Source organism: Triticum urartu, chromosome 7A (assembly GCF_056163025.1).
Source record: "Triticum urartu cultivar PI428250 chromosome 7A, HENAU_Tu73, whole genome shotgun sequence".
In the NCBI taxonomy this organism is placed as follows: Eukaryota; Viridiplantae; Streptophyta; class Magnoliopsida; order Poales; family Poaceae; genus Triticum; species Triticum urartu.
Genome location: NC_141879.1, coordinates 287658634 through 287683749, shown reverse-complemented (window position 1 = coordinate 287683749; position 25116 = coordinate 287658634). Strand labels below are relative to the sequence as shown.

At 46.4% G+C, this 25116-nt stretch overlaps 4 protein-coding genes across 7 annotated transcripts; 2 read left to right on the top strand and 2 right to left on the bottom strand.

The window, feature by feature from the left end:
• Positions 1 to 1199: 1199 nt before the first annotated feature.
• On the bottom strand, positions 1200 to 2724 carry LOC125523607 (protein NEN4-like). The gene has a single exon (XM_048688634.2). It carries the CDS (start codon positions 2439 to 2441, stop codon positions 1671 to 1673), a length of 771 nt encoding a protein of 256 aa, XP_048544591.2. The 5' UTR covers positions 2442 to 2724; the 3' UTR covers positions 1200 to 1670.
• An 82-nt stretch (positions 2725 to 2806) lies between these two features.
• Positions 2807 to 10946, top strand: LOC125523605 (protein CORTICAL MICROTUBULE DISORDERING 2). 2 transcript variants are annotated; one of them, XM_048688631.2, is made up of 6 exons: positions 2807 to 3267; positions 4439 to 5057; positions 5154 to 5414; positions 5646 to 5924; positions 6303 to 6394; positions 9708 to 10946. In XM_048688631.2, exons 2-6 carry the CDS (start codon positions 4464 to 4466, stop codon positions 10591 to 10593), a joined length of 2112 nt encoding a protein of 703 aa, XP_048544588.2. In that variant the 5' UTR covers positions 2807 to 3267; positions 4439 to 4463; the 3' UTR covers positions 10594 to 10946. The 2 variants fall into 2 exon arrangements, with proteins under 2 accessions (XP_048544588.2, XP_048544585.2); XM_048688628.2 differs by having other exon boundaries at positions 4439 to 5414.
• Positions 10947 to 14466: 3520 nt separating this feature from the next.
• LOC125523606 (transcription factor RF2a) lies at positions 14467 to 17658 on the top strand. 3 transcript variants are annotated; one of them, XM_048688633.2, is made up of 5 exons: positions 14467 to 14668; positions 14756 to 15390; positions 16222 to 16354; positions 16846 to 16930; positions 17158 to 17658. In XM_048688633.2, exons 2-5 carry the CDS (start codon positions 14867 to 14869, stop codon positions 17511 to 17513), a joined length of 1098 nt encoding a protein of 365 aa, XP_048544590.1. In that variant the 5' UTR covers positions 14467 to 14668; positions 14756 to 14866; the 3' UTR covers positions 17514 to 17658. The 3 variants fall into 3 exon arrangements, with proteins under 3 accessions (XP_048544590.1, XP_048544589.1, XP_087390277.1); XM_048688632.2 differs by having other exon boundaries at positions 14738 to 15390; XM_087534151.1 differs by lacking the exon at positions 14467 to 14668 and having other exon boundaries at positions 14675 to 15390.
• Positions 17659 to 18439: 781 nt separating this feature from the next.
• Positions 18440 to 20485, bottom strand: LOC125523608 (FKBP-like peptidyl-prolyl cis-trans isomerase family protein). Its single transcript, XM_048688635.2, has 6 exons — positions 19962 to 20485; positions 19764 to 19847; positions 19630 to 19679; positions 19463 to 19511; positions 18934 to 19008; positions 18440 to 18757 (listed from the first exon to the last, which is right to left on the bottom strand). The coding sequence occupies exons 1-6, from the start codon at positions 20328 to 20330 to the stop codon at positions 18641 to 18643; spliced, it is 744 nt and encodes a 247-aa protein (XP_048544592.1). The 5' UTR covers positions 20331 to 20485; the 3' UTR covers positions 18440 to 18640.
• Between the last annotated feature and the right edge of the window lie 4631 nt (positions 20486 to 25116).

The window sequence follows — 25116 nt, the reverse complement described above, 5'->3', positions numbered from 1 at the left end:
GATTAGATTAATGGAATGGAACACTCACCAGTACAAAACTACTACTGCTGGTGCACTGTGAGAGCTAATTCAACCGAGGCCACCTTTTTGTTTCTTCGAGCACTTGGGTTCAGTATCACACGTTTTCATTTCCAGTTACGAGGGGAAAAGTGGAGTTTGTTCCTTACCTTTCAAGTAAGCCAGTACTGTAAACATTTAAAAAGTGAGTTAGTACTACTGGCATAAATTAATCAGCGAGGGACTCCATGCATGGCTGAATTTAACCAAGTAAGTTTGAACTGTTATCAGTTTTAAAAAAAAGTTTGAACTGTTATCCAACACATGAGCATGCATGGATTTTAGCTGTTAGTTTGGACGATGCATAAAAATAGTCAGGCAACTGGTTTACCAACCGGCAGTGCATATGCGTGTGCATATTATACACTGGTTACGAGATCCCTATCGGCTAGTACTATCATCGAGGCAGCGACTGCATTATTATTCCCAACGCTGACCGAAATGCAGATGCATGGGGGCAACCCTGTCCGTCTTTCTGTATCATGCCTTGGATTATGCAGCTGTGCAGAATCTACAGAAATATTCCTGATCCGTTAAAAATGGTGGAATTTTTTTCCTGTAACATGGATAATGAAAGGCATGCGCACTCGCAGCCAGAGTCAATGCGTCTGTAATAGTGGATTGGTGGTTTGGTTTCTAAAGTCAAACCAGTGTAAAGTGTCGGCAATGAATCCAATCAAGTTGGGTTGTGCACACGCCGTTGGGCCGTTGACCAAACTAATTTTAACTGCCGTTAGCAAGCGTACCCCTCCGTCCGTAAATAAGTGTACATCTAGCTTTTGTTCTAAGTCAAAGTTTTAAAATTTTGACCAACTTTATATAAATGAGTAGTACTAGCACATATGACAACAAATTGATACATTATAAAACTACATTTCAAAACGAATCTAGCAATACTAATTTAGCGTCATAAATGTTGTTACTTTTTTCTATAAAGTTGGTCAATGTTTAAAACTTTGATTTAGGACAAAGTCTAGATGTACGTACATTTATTTACGCACGGAGAAAGTACTCCTTCCGCATTATATAAGACATTTTTTGATTTTAGTATAGTATTAAAAAACGTTTTACATTATAGGACGGAGGAAGTATTATGTAAGAAACGAGGACGCGGGACACAAAAATTGTCTTACATTGTCCAAGGAAGTGGAACAAATAGAGGTCTTGAAAGACTTGTTGGGGAGTAGCGTTGCCTCCATGCTCCGCATGCGCGTGCGCCTGTCACGCTGCTCATAATTGACACATCTCATGAAAAGCGCGTGAGAGTTCCTCGAGCCGCTGGTGTCGTAACAACGGAAAATATTTTTACCCATGCACGTAGAGCTTGTTCTGGGAACTCTCTGGTTTGCCCCCTCCCATGAAAAGGAAAGCGACGCCCCACCTTAGAGCATCTTCACCCGTCTCTTCAGAAAGGCCTTCAAGAGCATTTTTCCAGCGCTGGCGGTCAAAAATGTTTCCACTCGCATCCCCAGAAGCACAAATATCGCTGGATTTGGCCAAAACTACGGCCGGCGCTTCCATCCTATTCCCAGGATTCCGGGGGGCAGCTGGGGGAGGAGAGAGACTACTTTAGTTGCTTTGGTCCCATTGTCAACCTCCCACTCCCTCTCTCCTCACTTTTCCTTTGGACCCATCCACGTGATCTCTTTTCTCTTTCTCTCCCCCATCAACTCCCGCCCGCACAGAACGCCTCGCCGACGACGTCCAGCCGCGCCGGACCCGCCGAGCTTGCCGCCCCGCATCCTCCTCGCGCTTGGCCCTCGCTGCCGCCGCCGCTGTCCCCGCGCGGGCGCGGGGGGCCGCCGCCGCCGTGGAAAAAATTTCATTCCTTCGTGGTGTCCCAGCATCTCAAGGCTCACGCGCGCGCCGTCCAGGCACCGGAGCCCCCGCGCCCGCCGTGCGCCGATGCCGAAGTGCTCCGCCAGGGCCGCCGCCGCCTCCTCGTCCTTCTCCTGGCCGTCGTCCCCGGCGGCGGCCGGCCCGAAACACCCCTGCGCGCCCTGCGCGAGGAGCACGTCGAGCGAGTCGACGACGCCCACGGGCTCCGACGCGCCCAGGCCGAAGGCGGCGAAGGCGTCGCGCATGCGCGGGCAGCCGACGCGCCGGATGCCGTGGCCCGCCCACACGCGGTCGTCCAGTAGCTCGAAGATGTCCGGGAAGACGTCCTCGAACGAGGGTGCGCCGGAGGAGGCAGAGAGGACGCCACCATCGGCGCCGGCGTCGTCCGGGCGGATGAGGGTGGAGTAGCTGGAGACCTCGACGAGGCGGCGCGGGCAGACGAGGATGGCGGCGAACTCCAGCAGGCTGCACTCGCCGGGCAGCGACGGGGACTGCGCAACCTCCACGTTGAAGAACACCATCTCCCTCTTCTTGATGGTCGCCATTGATTCCGACAAGCAACTCGGTGGTGGTTTCTTGGTGATGGAGCTTTGTTGTTTGTTTCTTGCTTGAAGGAATGGAGGAGAGGAGGGATGGGAGAATGAATGATCCCTGTCTTGTCAGAGAAGCCTGTCGATGGAGCTCTGGGGGCGCAACAGTGGAAAAAATTCTACCCCAGACCGAAGTTTTCGCCGGCAGCCCCCCAATAGGCGGAAAAAATGCTTTCTGGGGAGGCCAACGGCTGGAGATGCTCTTAACCACACCCACTGACTGACTCCCCGGTCCCAGCATGGCTACGATACGATCTCCTAGACACACAGCGCTTTTGCACGCCAGCCACTGTACTGCTCCCTCTTTCTCTGTGCCTGCTCCTGCTGCCGCTGCCGCTGCCGCTACTGCTCGCAGCCCGCGTGCGCGCGCAGGCTCAGCTCGAAGAAGTCGCCACCTTCTCTCCCCCCCCCTCACATTTAGAGAGAGAGAGAGAGAGACAGAGAGAGAGAGGCAGAAGCGCCATTTCCTCTCTTGGCACAGCCGCGCGCGCAAGGGCCAACGGGCGGGGATTCTTGGATGTGACAAGCCGAGCGAGCGATCGAGCGGAGCTTCCCTGATCAGAGCAGGCCGCCTCCCTCGCTCCTCTCTTCCATAGCCATAGGAGGGAGGACCGCAGGCACGAGAGGAATCAGCCAGTCGTCTTCTCCGCCGCGCCTTCTTCTTCCTCACATACACCCATCCTCCCTTCTTCCTCTTCACGGGAAGAAGAGCTCAACCAGGAGGAAAAGAGGAGTCCTGTCACCTGTGGCCTCACGGGATTCACCAGGCTTCCCTCAAGAGGTGCGTGTGTCAACAACTGAACATGTCTTCTCTTCCTCGCCTCTTTCTTTCTATTATTCTGCAAAGCAGGATTTATTTATGTACTAGTATATCATCTTCTTGTATTGCTTCCATCTTTGCTTTTTCCACTTCTTCCTCCCCTCAATATTTGCTCATGGGTGATTGCCTAGCAAGCTGTAGAGAGAGAGAGAGAGAGAGAGAGAGAGAGAGAGAGAGAGAGAGACTGCTTCTATTTATCTCGATTCTGGGACATCACATCACACAGCATTTGCCATGTGCTGTTACTCCTATGCAGCTCCATCCTGGCTGCCAAGTCTCAACATAGCCACTTGTTCTGCTCAAGATTCGCTGCTTAATCCTCTCCTTTTTACCTCGCTTTGTTTATATGCAGTTCTGGGCTGGGAATGGGATGGGAGATAGGGCCGCTTTGACTGTGTTGCTGGATCTGCTCATTTATGCTCCTGTTTATCTTCCCACTGTCACTGAATCGAATCAATCAATCAAACCCCTTCCTTAAAACAGCACCGTACCTACTCTCCCTCCAGCCCTCACCCCTTGCAGCAACAGCTGCTGCCATTTATGTGCTGCTTTACTTCCTTTCAGCTAGTACTAGTACTAGCAATGTTGGGTGGGTGGGTGCACCAATCTTCCCATTTTTCCTCAACTTGAGTTCTTCTGTGCTTTCCTGGTTCAGCAAACGGCAGTGCATGGTTTTCTACTGTACTTCACTATCCTTCCTGTGTTTTTCACTGGCCACTGGGTACAGTACTTGTGTGTGTTCATTGTGAGCCTATAAAGGATTTGCAGTACACACTTGTTAGTAGTAGTTTGGATTAAGCCATCTACTCCCTCCGTCCGAAAATACTTGTCATCAAAATAGATAAAAAGGATGTATCTAGAACTAATATACATCTAGATACATCCCCTTTTATTCATTTTGGTGACAAGTATTTCCGGACGGAAGGAGTACAAAGCTGGAACCTTTATTGCATTTGGTAGTTGGAGAGATCCTTCTTTCCCTTTTGGTAGGATATATAGCCCAGGTTGTCTGCCAGTGACTCATCACCATTTTCTCGCTTTTTCCAGTTCCACTTCTCTCCAGTCATCCATGTTTTTTTTTCTTGTATAAGACAATGATCGCCGTTTCTGAGTTGTGCTGAATCATGTGCAGCTGATGTGCTTTGGGAGCTACGGCAATGGCGTCGCTTGTGCCCGGGGTCCTCCTCAAGCTCCTGCAGCACATGAACAGCGACGTCAAAGTCGCAGGCGAGCACCGGTCCTCCCTTCTTCAGGTCGTCAGCATTGTTCCCGCGCTTGCTGGCAGCGACCTCTTCACCAACCAGGGGTTCTACCTCAAGGTGTCTGATTCCTCGCACGCGACCTACGTTTCCCTGCCGGAGGACCAGCATGATCTCATATTGAGCGACACCATTCAGCTGGGGCAGTTCATCCATGTAGACCGTCTGGAGGCCGCCACCCCGGTGCCTATCTTGAGGGGAGTCAGGCCAGTTCCTGGCCGACATGCGTGCGTCGGCACTCCCGAAGATCTTGTCATGACTAGTTCCTCCAAGTTTCTTGGCGAGAAAAAGGCACAACCACCCGCCAACGGTTCCAAGGATGCAGGGGCCTTGTCACTAGAGAAAGAGCAGAGCAAGTTGGAGAAACTAAATGCTTCTGTGAAGAGCAACGGGACGGAAAGCAAGAAACCGCAGCTGACCAAGTCGAACTCTTCGCTTTCGAAACAAGCGCTGGCCAGCCTTTTCGACAAGAAGGAAGTGGTTACCTCAAAGGTGAAGTCAAACAATCCTAGGTCGACACCTTCATCGCCTACCAGTGTACATTCTCTACCTGCATCATTTGAAAGATTCTCAAATGACATGAAGCAGAGAACAAAAGTGAAAGGAGCAGACAAGTCATCACCAGCAAAGTTATCCTTGTTAGAAAAAGCAGCTTCTGTGTTGAAGGTTACTACAGCAGGGAGGAAGTCCTCTGCAGGCAACTCCCTTAGTAACACTCTGTTAAGTCTTGAATCGGGACCAAAGGCGTTGAGAAGAAGCTGGGAAGGGAAGGCAGATGCAAACGTCAAGGCCAATTCAGATTCAAAGGGAGCCAAAGCTGACAGGAAGTCTGAGATTAGAAGCACATCGGTATGCTGCACTATGCTTGTCGCTTAACTTGGTGAATACGTGTGTCATGTTTAATCTGTGCCTACCGTTCCTGATATAGGATCTAGAAGATTATCTTCTGAACATCTTGGTTACCTTCTAAGAATTGTTTAGATCACACCAATGCTTGAACTTGCCGTTATTCATTTTAGTGCCCAGCTCCATACAGTATTCAGAATTACTAAGCGTTATTAGTTGTTGTTTTATGACTAGACTCCTAGACGAAGACCACCACCACCAGCAGATGAGAAGCCCTCACACAAGGATGACACTAAGATTCAGACTCCTCCAAGGAAGAGCACAGCAAGTGCTCCCTCAGATGATTCTGACCGAATGGTGAATAAGCATCTTTCTCCTATAAGAAGGACGTCTGGGGTTTTAAGCAACCCCAATATTACAAATTTAGTGAAGATTGCTGCAAATAACAAAAAATTGACGGATGCAAACACTTCCTGGACGGCACTTCCTCCATCACTTGCTAAGTTAGGAAAGGTATGGATAGCTCACTGAAATGATCAATAACTGCTAATACTCGTCTAGCATTTCTACCTTTCTGGCACCTTGAGCATGCTGTTTTTTATGGTTATCTACTAAATAAATAAGTCCGCAATTGAAGTTTTTCAACTGATGTGTGAATATACGAATATATTCACTTCTTTTTATGTTAACAAGCTGAGGTCTTATCTTGCTGTTGCTCTAAATATTCTCATTTCATTTAAGCCATGGAATGATGCAAATATGGAACTGCCTGCTAGCAATGTACCAATTTTTTGCCAAGGAGGGTGTGATTAGATAACAGTTTGGTATGTGGTGGTTAAATGCATTACGTTATGTATTTGTTCTTCATGATTTTATTATATTTTGTTACAGGAGCTTCTAAAATACAGGGATGCGGCACAAATGGCTGCGGTTGAAGCCATGCAAGAAGCTTCTGCTGCAGAGAGCTTACTTCGATGTTTAAGGTAATTTTTGTCCTCTCACTACATAATTTATTTTAGTGAGGTCATATATAATTAACAGCAATTCATGGCATTGCTAAGTCAATTGCCTTCAAGAGTCCAATTTTTTGTTCTTTTTTCTTTTTTCGAAAAGGGGGTTTACCCCAGCCTCTGCATCAGAAAGATGCATCCGGCTCATATTATTAAAAATAAAGTCCAGTAACAAAGTCGCCAAGTATCGAGGTGCGAAGATAAACAAAAAGCTCGAAAGAGCTACAACCCAAAGCCACAACCGGCTGGCAAACACAATAGGAGCCCTACATGCCTATCCTATTACATGACCGCCATCCAAACCGGTTGAAAATATCCCGCGCTACCATCTCCCATCGGGTAGACGCAGTAATCAAACGCTCCCTGGCCTCCGTCGGAGTGAGTAGCGACCACATACGGATGAATGCCGTGGCCCTGAAGATAACCTGCAAAAAGTGAATGTTTATTGATTTGTTAAATACTAAATCATTTCTGCAGTTCCATACTGCCCAAAGTAAAGCACAAACGTCAACACGAATGTGTCTTGCAGTATCGGAATCAACCCCATCAAGCCATGTTCCAAATAACATGTTGATAGAGGTGGGCTGATTAATATTAAACGCAATATGAATCGACCGCCATAGAATCTTAGCCAACGGACAATCGAGAAAGAGGTGTTTGATGTTTTCGTTATGATCGCAAAAGCTACACCTAGATGAGCCCATCCAGTTGCGTTTTGCCAGGTTATCCTTAGTCAAAATGACAGTCAAAATGACTTGTTTATGCACAAACCACATAAACACTTTGATACGTAAGGGAACCTTTACTCTCCAAACGTGAATCGAGGAAGGGACAACGCTAGAGTTAATGACATCCAAATACATAGACTTAACCGAGAACACACCTTTCTTAGTAAGTTTCCAATACAGCTGATCTGGTTGCTGGGTCAGCCGGACCTCCATTAAACGTCTAACAAGGTGGAGCCAGGCCTCCCAACGATTTCCAACTAGCGTCCTCCGAAAACTAATATTGAGGGGAGTGGATTGTAGAACAATTGCAACGTAGGCTTCTCTACATCGCACAATGTTGTACAAAGTAGGATATTGAAGTGCAAGGGGAGTCTCCCCAAACCACGTATCCTCCCAAAACCTCGTAGTGGCACCATTCCCGACAATAAATTTTGACTTGTTGAAAAAAAGTTGTTTGACTCTCATCAAACCCTTCCAAAAAGGTGAGTCGGAAGGCCTCACATTTACCTGAGCCAAGGTTTTAGCATAAAGATACTTATTACGCAAAATCTGTGCCCAAATAGCTTCCGTCTCAGACGACAGTTTAAATAGCCACTTGCTAAGGAGACATATGTTTTTGACTTCCAAATTTTCAATACCTAAACCCCCTTGGTCCTTCGGCCTACAGATTATATCCCACTTAGCAAGCCTATACTTTAGTTTGAGCTCGTCATTCTGCCAAAAGAATCGAGATCGGTAGAAATCTAACCTTTTCCTGACTCCCACCGGAACCTGGAAAAAGGATAAGAGAAACATAGGCATACTGGTAAGGACCGAATTAATCAGAATCAATCGTCCTCCGTATGACATGAGCTTCCCTTTCCAACAGCTCAGTTTCTTTTCAAAGCGATCCTCGATGCATTTCCACTCAATGTTAGTCAGCTTACGATGATGAATGGGTATACCTAAGTACGTAAACGGTAAGGAGCCCAATTCACATCCGAACAATTGTTTATACGTGTCCTGGTCATCCTTTGCTCTTCCAAAGCAAAACAATTCGCTCTTGTGGAAGTTAATTTTGAGGCCAGATAATTGTTCAAATAAGCATAACAGCAGCTTCATGTTTCTTGCTTTCGCCAAGTCGTGCTCCATAAAGATGATAGTATCATCAGCATACTGAAGAATGGAAATCCCTCCGTCAACTAGATGTGGGACCAGGCCACCTACCTGCCGTGCATCCTTTGCCCGACCTATCAAGATAGTGAGCATATCAGCCACTATGTTAAACAGGATCGGTGACATCGGGTCTCCTTGCCTTAGCCCCTTGTGTGTTTGGAAATAGTGACCTATGTCGTCATTCACTTTAATCCCTACACTCCCTTTTTGCGTAAAGGAATCAATCTGGTTTCTCCAGGCCGGATCAAAACCTTTCATACGCAAAGCTTGTTGAAGGAAAGGCCATTTAACTTTATCATATGCTTTTTCAAAATCCACTTTAAAAACTACGCCATCAAGTTTTTTTGAGTGGATTTCATGGAGCGTTTCATGCAAGACAACAACCCCTTCAAGGATGTTTCTATCAGGCATGAAAGCAGTCTGGGACGGATTAACCACAGAGTGCGCAATCTGCGTAAGTCTGTTTGTCCCGACCTTGGTGAATATTTTGAAACTCACATTAAGCAGACATATAGGTCTGAACTGCTCAATGCGAACCGCGTCTGTCTTCTTAGGAAGAAGAGTTATCGTTTCAAAATTCAGCTTTAGCCCATCTTTTTTAGCTGTTCCATTCCTCCTTTCTCTGACAGTACCTCAACACTTCATATTTTCAAATGTCACCTTAGTCATAGGCTGGCACCTATGTTAGCTCTTATTGAGTCGATGCTGACAAGACGTTAGGAAGTCCTAAAAAAAATCAAGAAATGAATTCTTCCAGTACAATGTACACCATATGCAATTATATCCAACTTTACTATATTACTCCTTGTTAAGTTATGCTTTGAGCATGCAATATGAAACAATTTATAGATAGTAGTAGCATCCAAATTTCACATGGCTTCTAACCGTTGACAGCCTTGATAGTTGATACTCCACATCTGTCGATGTACACCTCACATGGTTCCGAAAATAATTCACACGTTGCAAATGTCTTGGCACTAGCTGGCTTGGATGCGGCAATGATGCCATCAACCATCTTGGCTGGCTCCCTCTCCCCTTTTGACCCATACACGGACTTTGTGATTACTTCTGCACATGTTTGGAGCTTACACTCCACATGTTCTTGTCGCAGAAAGCTAAGGATGTGCCAGTGTTCATCTTCACAGAGTGTGTGTCACTGTGTCTGTGTGCTGATTCTTGTTCAGAAGTACATCCTACTTGTACTTGCTGCTGTAATGTTCCTCTAGAAATATTAACTGTTTTAAAAGCAAATGCATTGTATTTTCTTTTACCTCCAGCTCTGCTCACGTAAGAGTTTTACAGTAACACCAACATTACAATTCACCAAAATGTGAACTAGTACTGTGTAAAATTGATGCAGTAAGAACTTAATTACCTTCACTGTTGTTTGTTGGTCTGAGCAGCACGTACGCCGAGGTGAGCTCGACGGCGGAGGAGCAGAACCCGCAGCTTGCCGTGGAGCAGTTCCTCGCTCTGCACTCAGCCATGTCGCGTGCCACCGTCGTTGCTGACTCGCTTGCTAAGGCTGCCGCAGCGACCTCTACAGCGACTTCACCGGACCGATCAACAGTGAGCGAAGCCGCGAGCATCGACGAGGAATCCCTTGCCGTTGCAGCGGAGCGCCGCCGCCGCGCGGTATCCTGGGTGGGCGCCGGTCTCGCCACTGACCTCTCCGCCTTCTCCCTCTACAACCTCAGGCCGCCCCCCGCCAATACGTCCTCCCCGCTGGCCGTCGTGCTCGTCGACGAGTCGGTGAAGCCGGCCGCGACAACGAAGGCATCGCCACCAGCGAAGTCGCGGCTGTCGCCCGCGAAGGGGAAGGGGAGACCGGTCCATGTCGTGGCGGCGGCGGCGGCAACGGCCGCCCCACCGCTGGAGTGGGAGAGGGGAGGCGGCGCGGAGGAGAGGGGCGAGCTCGCAAGGCGGCTCGGTGAGGAGGCAAGGCGGTGGTTCCTGGAGTTCGTAGAGCGGTTCCTTGACGCCGACGTGGCGGCAGCTGCGCCATGGGACCGCGACCGTGCGGCGAGGATGCTTCCGCAGCTGAAGCGCGTCAACGACTGGCTCAGCGAGATCGGGAAGCCGCCCCCGGTGGCGGTGGAACCTCCGCCCCACGACGCGGGCGACGAGGAGGTCGCCGCCGCAGCGCCCGCCACTGCATCCAACGGTGTGCCCGAGCAGACGATAGAACGGCTGAGGAAGAAGATCTACGAGTACCTGCTCACCAACGTCGACTCGGCCGCCGCCGTGCTCGGCGAGACGTCGCCGGCGGCAAACGGGAGGAAGGGGTGACCTGGGCTGTGCACATTCGTGGTGGCACTAAGGAGGTTTCGTTGGGCCGGGCCTGGTTGGGGCAAGAAGTGTGTCTCACTTTTTCACAAAGAAAAATGTGTGGGCCATTTAGTGCGATTTTTCATTATCTTTGCCTTTTTGTTTTTAAAGTTCACAGGAAAAAAGTGGAGAAAGTGGTGGTAAATGGCAATGTGTTATGTCTTCTTCTTTTTTGCGGGTGGCAAGGTGTTATTTCATTCATGATGAAGTTAGATTAACTTTGTGTCATGAAAATAGTGGCAAGCTTGATCTCAGAAATCAAGATACTTTTGTAATTTATGTAAGAGTAAATCAGAAAAAATATTTTAAAAATATACCAGATGGATTAACAGTAAATACTGGAGCTACTATATTTTGCTCCTCGTCCCAAAAAGCAAGTTGGTTTTACATACATTTTAACACTCGCGTACCTAGCAGGTGTGCCGGGTGTGTCATGGCAAACCCAGAATTCTAGGAAATATTTTTTACCATGTAATAATTAGCTGATTTTCAAGGCTCACCCAAGCCAATTGAATATAGACCTCATTTTTTAAAAGTGTGCACACCCTCCATTTCATTTTGGGTTCGTCACTGCTTTTTAAAGTCCAGCTATAAAAAAATCCTTCCGAATTTATCATGCATTAAAGTTCAAATATCTGTTTAGTTGAAAATGAGAGAGGGTCTATTCAAAGTTTGAATTTATAATGCAATTTTTTGGACCTAATCTATCGTAGTTGGACTGTTTTGCTGATGAGGTGAACTTGAAAAAAGCAAACAAGTACTCTATTTGCTTCGAATATAGATTTTTATTTTATTTCAATTTAAGCTTTAGTTGTATTCTTATGTATAATATGTTATGTACAACTATGAAAGCATAACCATAAAAAAATATTTCTAAAAAAACTTAAAATAGTTCCAAATAAGAACCCAATTGTTTTAGTTATGTTTCATACGACCGTCTCAATAGTTTAGTAATTGTTGGTTCACGCATAGTGCATGATCTTATACCATTAAAGCGTATGTTTATTTTTTTTAGAGTGAACAAAATCTCATGTTGAGAGGAACTTATAACACATCACCAAGCCTTTGGACTCTTACTCTGTTTTATAAAACCACAACTTTGTGCTAATAATTCATAGAACCACATCTCATGATGTTGGCCATTGGTGCATGCTCAAGCAACGAAGAAGAAAAATAAGGACGCTGACATGTGTGAACAAATTCACATCCACGGGACAATTCAATGTTGGCCTGCCTTGTAGGCACAACATGCCAGATTGGCTTTCAAGCAGGTGATTTTAGTGGTATGTGAATGAATAACGCAACTGCTGTGGTCCTATGGAATAATATCCGGTGATTGTTATAAAAGTAGATATGGACATATTCAACTTTTGTTTTAAAAAAGACATGACTATTATCCAAACCAGCAATATAAAGATCACCGGAAATAGGAGAAACTACGTCAAAATCCATGGGAGTCGACAATCTTTGTCCTCCATAATGGGTTAATGGCACACTTCCATCAAATGATGCTCCAAAATCAGAGACATTGTGACGTCCTTGCTAAATAAGAATGATAGACTACTCATATCAAGAAGGTGCGCCTTCTTTTTTGGAAACTCATCTTCAAAGAACATGCAGATTAAGTGTGCTTGGCCTGAAGTAATTTGAGGATGGATGATCGATCTAGAAGTTTCCCTGGATGAACATGAGTGAGCACAAAGTACCTAGGGAAGACTAGTGTTGGTCTTATGGGGCCAATCTAGATCCCGTCAGGTGTAATGCCCAAGAAGTGATGGTTGTGATAGAGGTGGTATTAGAGCCAATCCCCGCGGTTACACGAACATGTGCGGGTTAGGGTGTGGGCATGTGGCGCATGATTCGTGTGGCTAGTCATGGCACACGGCATGGCATGAGGATGTCGATTCTTTTGAGTGGGGGTTATATGTGACATCATGACATAAATAGGCATCGTAGATTACTCATACTAACATGTTGCCCTTCTTTTCTGGAATCATATCTCAAGAACTATTAGTTTATAAGCGTGTTTGGCTTGAGATAATTTGAGAATGGCTAACCGATCAAAAAGTTTTTCTGGAGTGCGCCCAATTATAAGTACAAAATGCGCTAGAAAGGCTAGCGTTGATCTATGAGGTCAGTCTAGATCTTGTTAGGTGTAACGGGAAGAAACCGGGGACCGTGGCCGGGGTGCTATAACCAAGGTTGTCAGAATCGCGATTCTGTTATACGATTCTACGACTTTACGATCCAAATTTACCCATCTGATTCTACGATTTTAGTTCATAAAATCTACGTTTCTACGATCCTGGTAGTGAAGATTCTACGATTTACGATTCTATTATCAGAGCTCCGATCCGATTCAAAATCGCGATTCTGACAACCTTGGCTATAACCATGGACAAAAAGGCATCATGGGAAAGCTACAACTCTGTCCTTCGCTCTAGAAAAGAAGTCGTCGCCAGATAAGATTTTTTTGTGTGTGTTGGAACTGCAACTATAGGAAGGGTTGAAGTGACAGACTGCAAAAACCTACATAAAAGCCCCACAATGGGAAAGCTACAGCTCTGTCCAGTAGATTGGAGCATCCCCGCGCTGACATTTTCAACAATGGATGAGGAGGCAGTGGCCTACTCCTGGAGGGAGGGGGTACGACGACGTGGTGCGTCGAGATATCGCCTATCGGAGAGGAAGGGTCCAGGGAAAAAGTTACATTGTCATTACAAACGAAAACGTATACGTTTAATATATAACTTTTGACTTTTCACATTATATCACTGAAACCATGTACACGGACTGTACTAATCCTATATGAGTTTTTATTTTGCGATGGTAAAAGAGTTTTATTTCAAATGCATAGGGTTACAATCGAGAGGCAACAGTTTCTCAATACACGGTGGTCCAGCCGGAAATCTGTTGGTGCTTCTGGGAGCGCGCACTCCTGCCATCGATAAAAATATTTCAAAGTGTGAAAAGATTAAAAAATCAGCACATACATCTCGACATTATATGTGTGCACATTAAGTTTCGGAGAAAACTGACATTTTTTGTGACTTGTGTAAAAAAGACAAAAATTATGTCTTGTGAAAAGCACTTTTTAACACCGAATTTTGTCTTTTTTACACGCGACACATAACTTGTCGTTTTTTTGTGAAACGACTTTATGAGCATGTACAACATTGAGATGTAGACGTCAAATTTTTGTTTGGATTTTTTTGACATTTCAAAATATGTTTAAAACACATTTTTAAAAACAGGAGTGCGCGCTCTCATGTGCCAAAACGCCATTCTCGTGGTCCAGCTCTCAAATTTGATCAAAATTATATCGTGTTTCAAATTTCAAGGAAAAGCACATGCATATAAACAATAGAATACAAGCATGCCCATTGATACAAAAAAAATGATCATTTGCAAGATACGATAGAATCACAACATAAGTTCTTTGCAGTAAGTTAACTAATGGCTTAAAGTATAGGTCATGTCCCCCCAAGGAGAAGTACCGTAACATAAGCTTGATGCAAATCAATTAATGTTGTGCCCATTAAGAAACTGAATGCACTCTCCATATTTAGTAAATAACAAATTACAATTCATATTATTTTTGGGTCGAATTGGTACTTTTTTGCATTGTTGTCATCATGTATTTACACTTGTTAATGTACAACCTTAATCCTTTCCACAAGTGCATCATGATACAAATGCTAAACGTTTATGGGTTGCCCTCCAACACACCTCTCTTTTTGCCAAAACGTGTATGAAGCTAAGCTTACATTGCAAGTAAAACGTGTTGGCGTCATGTTTTCCTATATATATTTTGCACGGTTTCACTCTCATCCACCAAAGGCCCAATCTCCACGAGATAAACGGTGCAATGCCCCGTGTGTTTTAAATAGAAATCCTAACGAGTGTCCCTGCGATTTTCCAGGCCTCTTCACTGTTCGTCGTCCGGAAAATAGGCGCACGCGAGTCCAACCTGCAAGCCGATGAACAGAACGAATAGGCCAGGGATTCTCTTCTTCTCTCTTCGTTTGAATCCAAGGTGGTTGTTGTTCTTCCTCGCGTGATCGATATAACAGAAAAATGCTGCGATCTTTACGGGTTTGTTTAGATCTTGTCCTTTTTGCAGTGCCTTCCAGACCTCAACGGTTTCCGTCACGATTCCTGACCACATTCTCTCAACTCCGTAATCCAAGAAGAACGTTGGATAATCTAAAGAGAGATTCTTGGAGCCAAGAACATGAGCAGGTCTCCGGCCCCGGATGGCGGCGGCGGCAATCGCTTGCCGCCAGTGAAACCGTCGGTGTCGCTGTCACCGTCGCCGACGGGCCCTCCGGAGAGCGACATCAGCCACATGCCGGACTCCCCCGCGCGCAGCCTCGGTCACCGCCGCGCGCACTCCGAGATCATCGGCCTCCCCGACGACCTCGACCTCGGTGTCCCGGGCTGCGCAGGGGACGGGCCGTCGCTGTCGGACGAGAACGAGGAGGAGTTCTTCTCCATGTTCCTCGACGCCGAGAAGCTCAACGCGCAGCTGCGCGAGGCGTCGGAGACGGAGTCGTCGTGCGCCTCGGCGGGCGCCGGCGCGGGGCCGAGGCCGCGCCATCACCACAGCCATTCCATGGACGCGTCGAGCTCTTTCGACGCGGAGCAGCTGCTTGGGGCGCCGTCGGTGGAGGGGATGTCGACGGTGGAGGCCAAGAAGGCAATGTCCAACGCAAAGCTCGCAGAACTGGCGCTTGTCGACCCAAAGAAGGCAAAAAGGTTTGGTCTCTTATCTTCTCTTCTTGCGAAATTCCATCAGTAGGATTATCCACTGTTCATCACAATTTGATAAGTACATTTTTTTCATCCCAGGCTATTTCTTATCGAGTTTTTACAGCTGTTATATGGATGAACAAAGAATGAAAGGGGTCTGAAATGCTGTCAAAAGAAACGAAATACTCCTTCCGTCCCAGAATATAAGAACATTTTTGTCACTAGGAGTACATAGAACATTAGAAGATTTATCCTGGATCAGTTTGGAGCATTAGATGGAAAATGAACGGCCCACATTATGTCTTCTTCCTCCATGCGTTTTCCAGATTGCATTTTCTTATCCTCCTCCCGCTGACTGCTGCCACCGGCCGGGCTGCCTACTGCCGCCGCCCGCGACCGCCCTCCCCTTAACCTCCCCCACCGCCGGTCTTGCCGCCGCCCCGGGCCATCCCTCTAGCCCCGCCCGCGTCCAATTTTTTTTCTCTAGCAAAGCCCCACCACCGCCCGCACCCTGAATCCTAAGATAGATAATGGGGCGATGACGGTGAGCCCCTTCCTTCTCTCTGGCGAGGCCCTTCCTTCTCCTTCCTCCATTCAAAATCGACTGACCCGAATTCGAAATTCAGCTGACTGACATGTAGCCAAACTGGTGTTTTTAAGGTCAAAATCTCTCGGATGAAAATGCTTCCTAGCCATAAGTATAAGCTAAATGCACGATGTGATCCGAAGAACAGGCAAATCTTTACCTAGAAAATGGCAACTAACCCTAGTTAGTCCTTCTGTTCAAAAAGTTCCTAATTATCTATGTTTACTTAGTCTCCATAATTCATGTGATAGGATTTGGGCTAATAGACAATCGGCGGCCAGATCGAAAGAAAGGAAGATGCGGTATATTTCTGAACTTGAACGGAAGGTGCAAACCCTGCATGCAGAAGCAACAACATTGTCAACCCAGCTGGCACTTCTACATGTAAGAACTGCCCCTCCTCAACTTCTGTTATTCCTCTTCTCCCAATATGTTTAGAAATGTGGAAGAATATCTTGACCTATCTGTTTTGATCGGTACCTATAATGCTTGTTTATACGGCAAGAACTAGAACTAACTAGAAAATCTAACAGAGGAATACTATTACCCTTTTGTGTTTGGATGCGGATCATGCGTATCCCTCTCCTGTAGATTTCATGTAATTTCACCATCATAATGAAAATTGTCCAAGCATGTCATTAGCTACCTTCAACAGGTAGACAATGCCATCATCCCTATGTTTGTGTCAGGTAGCTTTATCCACCTTGTTAGCTGCTAGGTAGTGGTCTGCATCTCAGTTCCCACTGTTATGGCTAACAACAGAGAGAAGAAACAATTTGCTTGATATGACTGAGGGTGTGTTAATTATGAGTCGATAGCTAACCTTGTTCAGATAGCTAACCTTGCTCCCTTTGCCACGTTGGTTAATGACACAGAGAGACACTGCTGGGCTCTCTACCGAGAACAGCGAACTGAAGATGCGCCTGCAGAACGTGGAGCAACAAATCCACTTACAAGATGGTAAAGTCAGTAATTCCAGTTACTCGTTGTCTTTCACCTTCTTCGTTCTGCCATGAATGTAAGACAATCTTGCATGTTCACCGTGGGGGAGAAGGTGATTAAAAGGTGTTGTGAACTTCTTGCTCAGCTTGAGGGGCGCTCTGGCGCATACAAGAAGGAAAGATAATTTGTCATGACCATTTTGTGGTTTTTCGTCGAAAACTTACCATTTGCTGCTGTTGTTGCAGCTCTGAATGACGCACTGAAATCTGAGCTGCAAAGGCTGAAGATGGCGACGAGCCACATGGGCAACACCGTTGGGGGAATGATGAACTTGATCGGCCCACCCCCGCCGCACTCTTTCGGAGGGAACCAGCCAATGTTCCACATTCAGGGCCAGGCTGCAATGCAGCCATTGCACCAGATGCAGCAGATTCACCCTCAGCACCAGCAGCCGTTGCTGCATCCGCTGCAACTGCAAGCACAGCAGCTGCTGTTGCAGCAGCAGGCTTCTGCTGCACCACCACCCAACCCGAAGATGAAACGGGCCATCTCCGCTCCGAACCAGTGGATTGGTGGGTGGTCCGAGAGCAGTGGCAACTGATCGAGCTCCTGTCTGGAATACAGGAATTTCACAGGGATACCGTGAAACGAAAACCCCCACCAGGCAAAATTCATGCTATCTGTCAGAGCCGGGTGGATTCAGGGGGTTGTGGGGCATCACCCAAGTGTAGATTGATCACCAGCAAGTATATAGCCTATATATAGGGTTCAAGGCTGCTCAAGTTACGTTCAGTTGTCGAGTCTTCCTTCTGAAGAAATAGTTCTGTTCTTATGGGGTCTACAGGTGCGGATGTTTGTTGAAGGAAAATGTTACCAACTCATGCAGATTCTTCGGATTTGAGAACTTCTGGGGTCTACAGGTGCGGATGTCTGTTGAAGGAAAATGTTACCAACTCATGCAGATTCTTCGGGTTTGTCGATGCGCTGTCAATCTGATTAGGAAGCTGGTTTACAAAGGAAGATGCTGCTGCATTTCTTAATCTCATGCGCTGGCCTTTGTATGTACAGATTGTTTTCTTTGTTTTGATCTGGGGCCTTTTCATCGTGGATTCATGGTCACTTTTGGTGACTGGCAAGTTTTAATGTCCTCTCTGCATTCTTCGAATACAAAATGATGCGTATTTAGCAGCATATTCATAGAAGAAACAAAGACAATCTGTCAAGTGTAATTTATACTAGTGATTTAAAAAAGGTTCACCAACAGAGTACGTTTATACTAGTTGAGTTGATTGCGCAAACCACATGTTTTGGGACTAGGGTTCCACGTAACCACATGCCTTGCAAGTAAAAGGGAATCACAGATCCCTCAAAAAGGAAAAACACAGACCCATGAATTTTTATTGAAAGACTAGGATATGTATTAAGAAACTGCTCTATTGGGTGCTCCATGTTCCTTTTTTGGTGAGCGAATCTGACACATGACTGAAATGCACACCAAATATCCACATAAAACACTGGGCAATTGAGTAGAAGGATTAGCACATATCTTTATATCACTAAGGCTACATTATTCCATTCACAACCAAAGGTTGCTATGCACTTAATACAAATCATCATAGTTTTGTATATTTTGCTGCCGAAAACAATTGTCACTCTACTCACATGGTAATTCACAAAAAGAAAATCATTCTCTTCAGTTGCCTCCTGTAAAGATGCAAGATGATGCTTTCACTCATCATCGTCAAGACCAGGTACGAACAATAGGTTGACGTCAAATACGACGGGGCTGCTCGGAGCCACTCTTGGCCTCCCGGGAGCTGATGTAAGGCCCTTAGGGAATGCTAACTGCTCAGATCAAGAAGATGGGAAATCATCACTATCCTGTCCAGATACCCCAGACTGAAGAAACACAGCGCATGATCATTGGAGGAAAAGGTAAAGTTTTCTTGCACAACAGCTAGTTTTGTTTTGTTTCGTTTTCGGCATTGCTCTGTTAAACTTGACAAGGCAAGACTACTTACTTGACCGGGTATGTACAACCGACGTAATCCTCCAACTTTCATCGACAAGATCCCTTCATCAAGTCCCTTTATCACCTGACATTGCCAAACATATGAATGAGAAGATAGAACACCATGCCAAATCTGAAACTTTGAAGCTATGAACTGCATATATGTAAGTATATGACAAATTTAGATTTCCTAGGGTAAGCAACGAGGCAAAACTGCTTGTTAGTCCAGAATTGCAGATGATAAAGATGAGCATGAAATTCATTTAGGTGTGCTACTATTAAAACAAAGGGTTATATCCTTTGAAGATGAAGGCGAGACCATTCGGCATGAATGGTGAGCTATATAAAAAACAATGAAGATGAATGCGGAGCACTGTCAATAAACAGTGTTTCTAGGTTCAGATCAATTCACAGCTGTGTGGGTTAATTTTAGTCGTCACTTCCAGAGGGGCATGCAAATCGGTTGATGCAGAGGCCAGGGTACTCCCCTTTCCAAAAAAAAGAGGGGCATGCAATGCATCAGAGCCTGCAGTAAATACCTGTCCTGCGCCAACACGGAATATGTAGGGCTGGCCTTTCTCCAGCGAGCTGCACAACAACACCAGGACATGGTAAGAGGACGAAGTGTTACTGACCAATTATGTGCACGCTGAATGCACGGTCAGTCTGTCACCCATCAAATGCGCTCAGCTCAGTTATCTCTCACCTGTCGAATATCTGTCCGTTTGGCACCATGGCGATGCAGTTTGCAGCAACCTACACACACGGTGATCAAGAAGCTTACGCGTTGGCAGGCAATCGTCGAAAGAGAGAGCAAAAAGAAGAGGTAATGGTGAGCACCTGGAAGCCAACGGGCGGACTCGGCCCTTGCCCGACTTTGATGTCCTTGTACTGCAAACCGGACTCCGTAGTCACCATAGGCAGCTGAAAACGCAGGAGAAAAATTTGCGGCCTGATTCCATGGATTTTGCAGGAAATACTGCATGAATCAAGCAAACGGAATACTGCATTCCTATGATGCTGTCATGGCGAACGTACATTTTCGAGCTCTGCCTCGCAGGCGGCGTCGCAGAGCTTGGGCTTCTCCTCCGGCGGCAGCCCGCCGGCGAAGGCGTCGAGCGCGGCCTGCAGGCATAACGCGGACGACGACACCCCCAGAACCACCGCCCCGACCACGCCCCTCCGGGTGACCACGCCACCGTTGTCGTCGTCAGCTCCTCCGCATTGCGCCGCGCTTCCTCCGCCAGCGGCAGCCCTGCAGCAGCATGGCGCCCTGCTGTTGCCACCTCTGATGAACGCCCTGCCGCCGCCGCCGCCGCCGCTGGGAAGCCAGGCCCTCGAGCTAGCGCCACGCGGCCCTGACGGGAGGAGAAGCGGCGAGGCCGAGGAAGAGGCAGCAGCAGCCATTGGATTAGGGAGAGGGGGAGGGGGAAGGGGAGGAGGAGGACGACGGCGGGGAAGAGGACCACGGACGAGTCGACGGGAGAGAGTGGATAGAGCAAATTAAATCCGCGGTGGCCGTCCAGCCTCCACCACTCGCTTCGCGCGTGCAACACCACGCACGGGGCACGGCGACCGGAATCAACGGCCGTTGCGTTCGGCTTTGTTAAATCAACGCCGCTAGAGTTTTTTTCGTTCTTGTATGGGACGCTTATTAATATTATTTCTGAACACATTACGGACACAACATTTATATATACGCGCATACACTTATTTTTATGAACACCCACGTACACCCTTACTCTTACGAGCATCTCCGAAAAATTGAGGTGACATATTTTTTTTAGAAGAAAATGGTTATGTCCCTGTTCCATTCCATTCAGAAACGAAACAGCAATCCAGTACAAGTCTTACAAGGTAGGTTTACGGCGGACAGCAGGCGGACTGCCGCAGTAGCAGCAAATAAAACTAGAAAGTAGAGAGTTGCAGACATAAAGAGAAGGACTCCGGTGACATACGCCCCAGCCTAGACAACAACAAGAGAACATCATTTTTTTTAAACGTGCAGAGCTGCTAGAAACTGCAGGTTCTTCAAAGGGAAGGACTTCAAAAGGTGTCTCCACGCCTCAGCCAGGATCTGGCCACAACAGCAGAGGTGGGCTTCTCGCTTTCATCTCCAGTTCTTTCGCGGCCCACTCCAACTTGTCCTTGACACACCCTGAGGAAAGGCATTCTCATGTAGATAGATTTGATGCAGTTTTTCGCCAGATAGCCTGCAAGTCAGGCCAACAAACATTATTGAAAACCATGTCATTGCGAGTTTTCCAGATTGCCCACAGCCCGGTTGCATGAACAATATTAGTCGCAGCAAAACTATCTCCTCTGATCCAGTACATGGAGATGGACATTATATTAATGTCTTCATTAATCCCAGTAAGGACACAGATGGCTTTCCAGAATTTAGCAGCAACAACACAGGTACTAAATAAATGAGAACAAGATTCTTGTTCAGAGCAAAATACACAAGTAGGGTCACCTACATCCTGCCTTTTGCACAAGTTGTCTCTGGTTAGCAGCTTCTTGTTAGTTAAGAGCCAGAGAAAAATCTGAATTCTAGGTGGAATTTTGATCTTCCAAATAGCAGGAGAACCGACAGGAAGCACTCCCCTGAAATTAAGAAACTTATAAAAGGATTTAACAGAGTAAACTCCTTTGGAATTCATATTCCAAAATGGGGAGTCCTCTTCTACTGTGAGTTGGATTGAACTGGCAATTTCCAAGAGCTCGAACCATAGAGACATAAGTTCCTGGGTGAAACATCTCCGAAATGTAAGCTTAAGGTTACTGCCGTCCCAGATTTTATCAATGGTGGCATTTTGCTCATTAGTTAGAACATAAGGTCCCAGTACTGGGTAACCAGAGTGGCATTATCAAACCAATGATCCTCCCAGAATCTAACCCTTTTGCCATTGCCAATCTTCCAAGAGAAGCCAACCTTGGCAGCTTGAGCTGCCCAGAGCACCCCTTTCCAAAAAGGGGATGCTCCAGTATTGGGACAAGCAAATATATTACTCTGAGGTTTGTACTTGGAATCAATAATATTTTTCCAAATTTTACCCTCGGAGTTATAGTATCTACTAATCCAAGAAGCTAATAAGGCCAAATTCATGTCCCCAATGTCAGTAATCCCAAAGCCCCCAAACTCCTTTCTCATGGTAATGGAATTCCAGGCAGTCAGGTGGTATTTGTGGTGGCCCTCATAATCATCCCAAAAGCAATGAGCTAGTTGGGAATTGATAAGTTTGATGGCCTACTTGGGAAACTTGATGAAACCCATGAGGTAAGATGGAATACTGGCTAAACAGGCTTGGACTAAGATAAGTCTTTTGCCAAAAGAAAGAAGTCTACCTCTCCACCCAGCAACTTTCTTAATGATCTTATCAACAGTGGATTGGAGATCTTCCTTCCCAATCTTGCTAAATGGAGAGGGGGCCCTAAGTACTTAATAGGGAAAGCACTTAGCTTGCAGCCTAAGATTTGAGCAAAAACTAGTGCCTCATCTCTATCTATATTGATAGGGACCAGGTCACACTTCTGAAAATTAATTCTCATGCCAGAAATCTGCTCAAAACATGACATAAGCCATTTGAGGTTTTTGGCATGGTCAAGGTTATTATCTAAGAAAAGTAAAGTGTCATCAACATATTGCATGCTAATAACACCAGCAGGATTAGAGGGGGGGACACCAGCAATTAAATTTGCTTTAGCAGCTTTAATCAAAATTCTAGTAAACATATCAGCCACTAGGTTAAACAATAGAGGAGAGACAGGGTCTCCTTGTCTAGCTCCTTTGCCAGCTATAAAATAATCATTATTGGTGTCATTGATTCTGACTCCCACAGATCCATTGCAGAGTAAAGATTCAAGCTTATACATCCAAATAGGACCAAAGCCTCTCTTCCTCAGCATTTTCAAAAGAAACTCTCTACTGATCATATTATAGGCCTTTTCATAATCTAATTTAAAGCAAAAACCAGACATTTTGTTGGAGGCTACTGCATGCACTGTTGGAAATATGCCCTAGAGGCAATAATAAAAGCATTATTATTATATTTCTTTGTTCATGATAATTGTCTTTATTCATGCTATAACTGTATTATCCTGAAATCGCAATACACGTGTGAATACATAGACCATAATATGTCCCTAGTAAGCCTCTAGTTGACTAGCTCGTTGATCAACAGATAGTCATGATTTCCTGGCTATGGACATTGGATGTCATTGATAACGGGATCACATCATTAGGAGAATGATGTGATGGACAAGACCCAATCCTAAGCATAGCACAAAGATCGTGTAGTTCGTTTGCTAGAGCTTTTCCAATGTCAAGTATCTTTTCCTTTGACCATGAGATCGTGTAACTCCCGGATACCGTAGGAGTGCTTTGGGTGTATCAAACGTCACAACGTAACTGGGTAACTATAAAGGTGCATTACAGGTATCTCCGAAAGTGTCTGTTGGGTTGACACGGATCGAGACTGGGATTTGTCACTCCATATAACGGAGAGGTATCACTGGGCCCACTCGGTAATGCATCATCATTATGAGCTCAAGGTGACCAAGTGGTTGATCACGGGATCATGCATTACGGTACGAGTGACTTGCCGGTAACGAGATTGAACAAGGTATTGGGATACCAACGATCGAGTCTCGGGCAAGTAACATACCGATTGACAAAGGGAATTGTATACGGGGTTGATTAATCCTCGACATCGTGGTTCATCCGATGAGATCATCGTGGAGCATGTGGGAGCCATCATGGGTATCCAGATCCCACTGTTGGTTATTGACCGGAGAGTCGTCTCGGTCATGTCTGCTTGTCTCCCGAACCCGTAGGGTCTACACACTTAAGGTTCGGTGACGCTAGGGTTGTGAAGATATGTAAAATATGCAGTAACCCGAATGTTGTTCGGAGTCCCGGATGAGATCCCGGACGTCACGAGGAGTTCCGGAATGGTCCGGAGGTAAAGAATTATATATAGGAAGTGCTGTTTCGGCCATCGGGACAAGTTTCGGGGTTATCGGTATTGTACCGGGACCACCGGAGGGGTCCCGGGGGCCCACCGGGTGGGGCCACCTGTCCCGGGGGGCCACATGGGCTGTAGGGGGTGCGCCTTGGCCTATATGGGCCAAGGGCACCAGCCCCTATAGGCCCATGCGCCTAGGGTTTCCATGGGGGAGGAGTCCCACTAGTGGAAGGCACCCCTGAGTGCCTTGGGGGGGAGGGAAACCTCCCCTGGCCGCCGCACCTAGGAGATTGGATCTCCTAGGCTGGCGCACCCCCCCCTTGGCCCTCCTATATATAGTGGGGGAGAGGAGGGATTTTATACCTCAGCCTTTGGTGCTTCCTCTCTCCCCGTTACGTCTCTCTCTCTCGTAGTATAGGCGAAGCCCTGCTACTGTGACGCCCTGCATCCACCACCACGCCGTCGTGCTGCTGGATCTTCATCAACCTCTCCTTCCCCCTTGCTGGATCAAGAAAGGAGGAGACATCATCCGTTCCGTACGTGTGTTGAACGCGGAGGCACCGTCCGTTCGGTGCTAAGATCATCGGTGATTTGGATCACGTCGTGTTCGACTACATCATCCCCGTTCTTTGAACGCTTCCGCTCGCGATCTACAAGGTACGTAGATGCATCTAATCACTCGTTGCTAGATGAACTCATAGATAGATCTTGGTGAAACCGTAGAAATTTTTTTGTTTTCTGCAACGTTCCCCAACAGTGGCATCATGAGCTAGGTCTATGCGTAGTTCTCTTGCACGACTAGAACACAAAGTAGTTGTGGGCGTTGATTTTGTTCAATATGCTTGCCGTTACTAGTCTTATCTTGATTCGGCGGCATCGTGGGATGAAGCGGCCCGGACCGACCTTACACGTACTCTTACGTGAGACAGGTTCCACCGACTGACATGCACTAGTTGCATAAGGTGGCTAGCGGGTGTCTGTCTCTCCTACTTTAGTCGGATCGGATTCGATGAAAAGGGTCCTTATGAAGGGTAAATAGCAATTGGCATATCACGTTGTGGTCTTTGCGTAGGTAAGAAACGTTCTTGCTAGAAACCCATAGCAGCCACGTAAAACATGCAAACAACAATTAGAGAACGTCTAACTTGTTTTTGCAGGGTATGCTATGTGATGTGATATGGCCAAAGTTGTGATGAATGATGAATGATCTATATGTGATGTATGAG

Coding starts and splice junctions, on each gene's coding strand:
- LOC125523605 (XM_048688628.2), top strand. CDS start 4,464: ATGGCGTCGCTTGTGCCCGGGGTCCTCCTCAAGCTCCTGCAGCACATG. Junction 5,415..5,645: donor CTGAGATTAGAAGCACATCG/GTATGCTGCACT, acceptor TTTTATGACTAG/ACTCCTAGACGAAGACCACC. Junction 6,395..9,707: donor AGCTTACTTCGATGTTTAAG/GTAATTTTTGTC, acceptor TGGTCTGAGCAG/CACGTACGCCGAGGTGAGCT.
- LOC125523608 (XM_048688635.2), bottom strand. CDS start 20,330: ATGGCTGCTGCTGCCTCTTCCTCGGCCTCGCCGCTTCTCCTCCCGTCA. Junction 19,680..19,763: donor GTCCGCCCGTTGGCTTCCAG/GTGCTCACCATT, acceptor CCGTGTGTGTAG/GTTGCTGCAAACTGCATCGC. Junction 19,512..19,629: donor AACGGACAGATATTCGACAG/GTGAGAGATAAC, acceptor GTTGTTGTGCAG/CTCGCTGGAGAAAGGCCAGC.
- LOC125523606 (XM_048688633.2), top strand. CDS start 14,867: ATGAGCAGGTCTCCGGCCCCGGATGGCGGCGGCGGCAATCGCTTGCCG. Junction 16,355..16,845: donor CCCAGCTGGCACTTCTACAT/GTAAGAACTGCC, acceptor TTAATGACACAG/AGAGACACTGCTGGGCTCTC. Junction 16,931..17,157: donor ACAAATCCACTTACAAGATG/GTAAAGTCAGTA, acceptor CTGTTGTTGCAG/CTCTGAATGACGCACTGAAA.
- LOC125523607 (XM_048688634.2), bottom strand. CDS start 2,441: ATGGCGACCATCAAGAAGAGGGAGATGGTGTTCTTCAACGTGGAGGTT.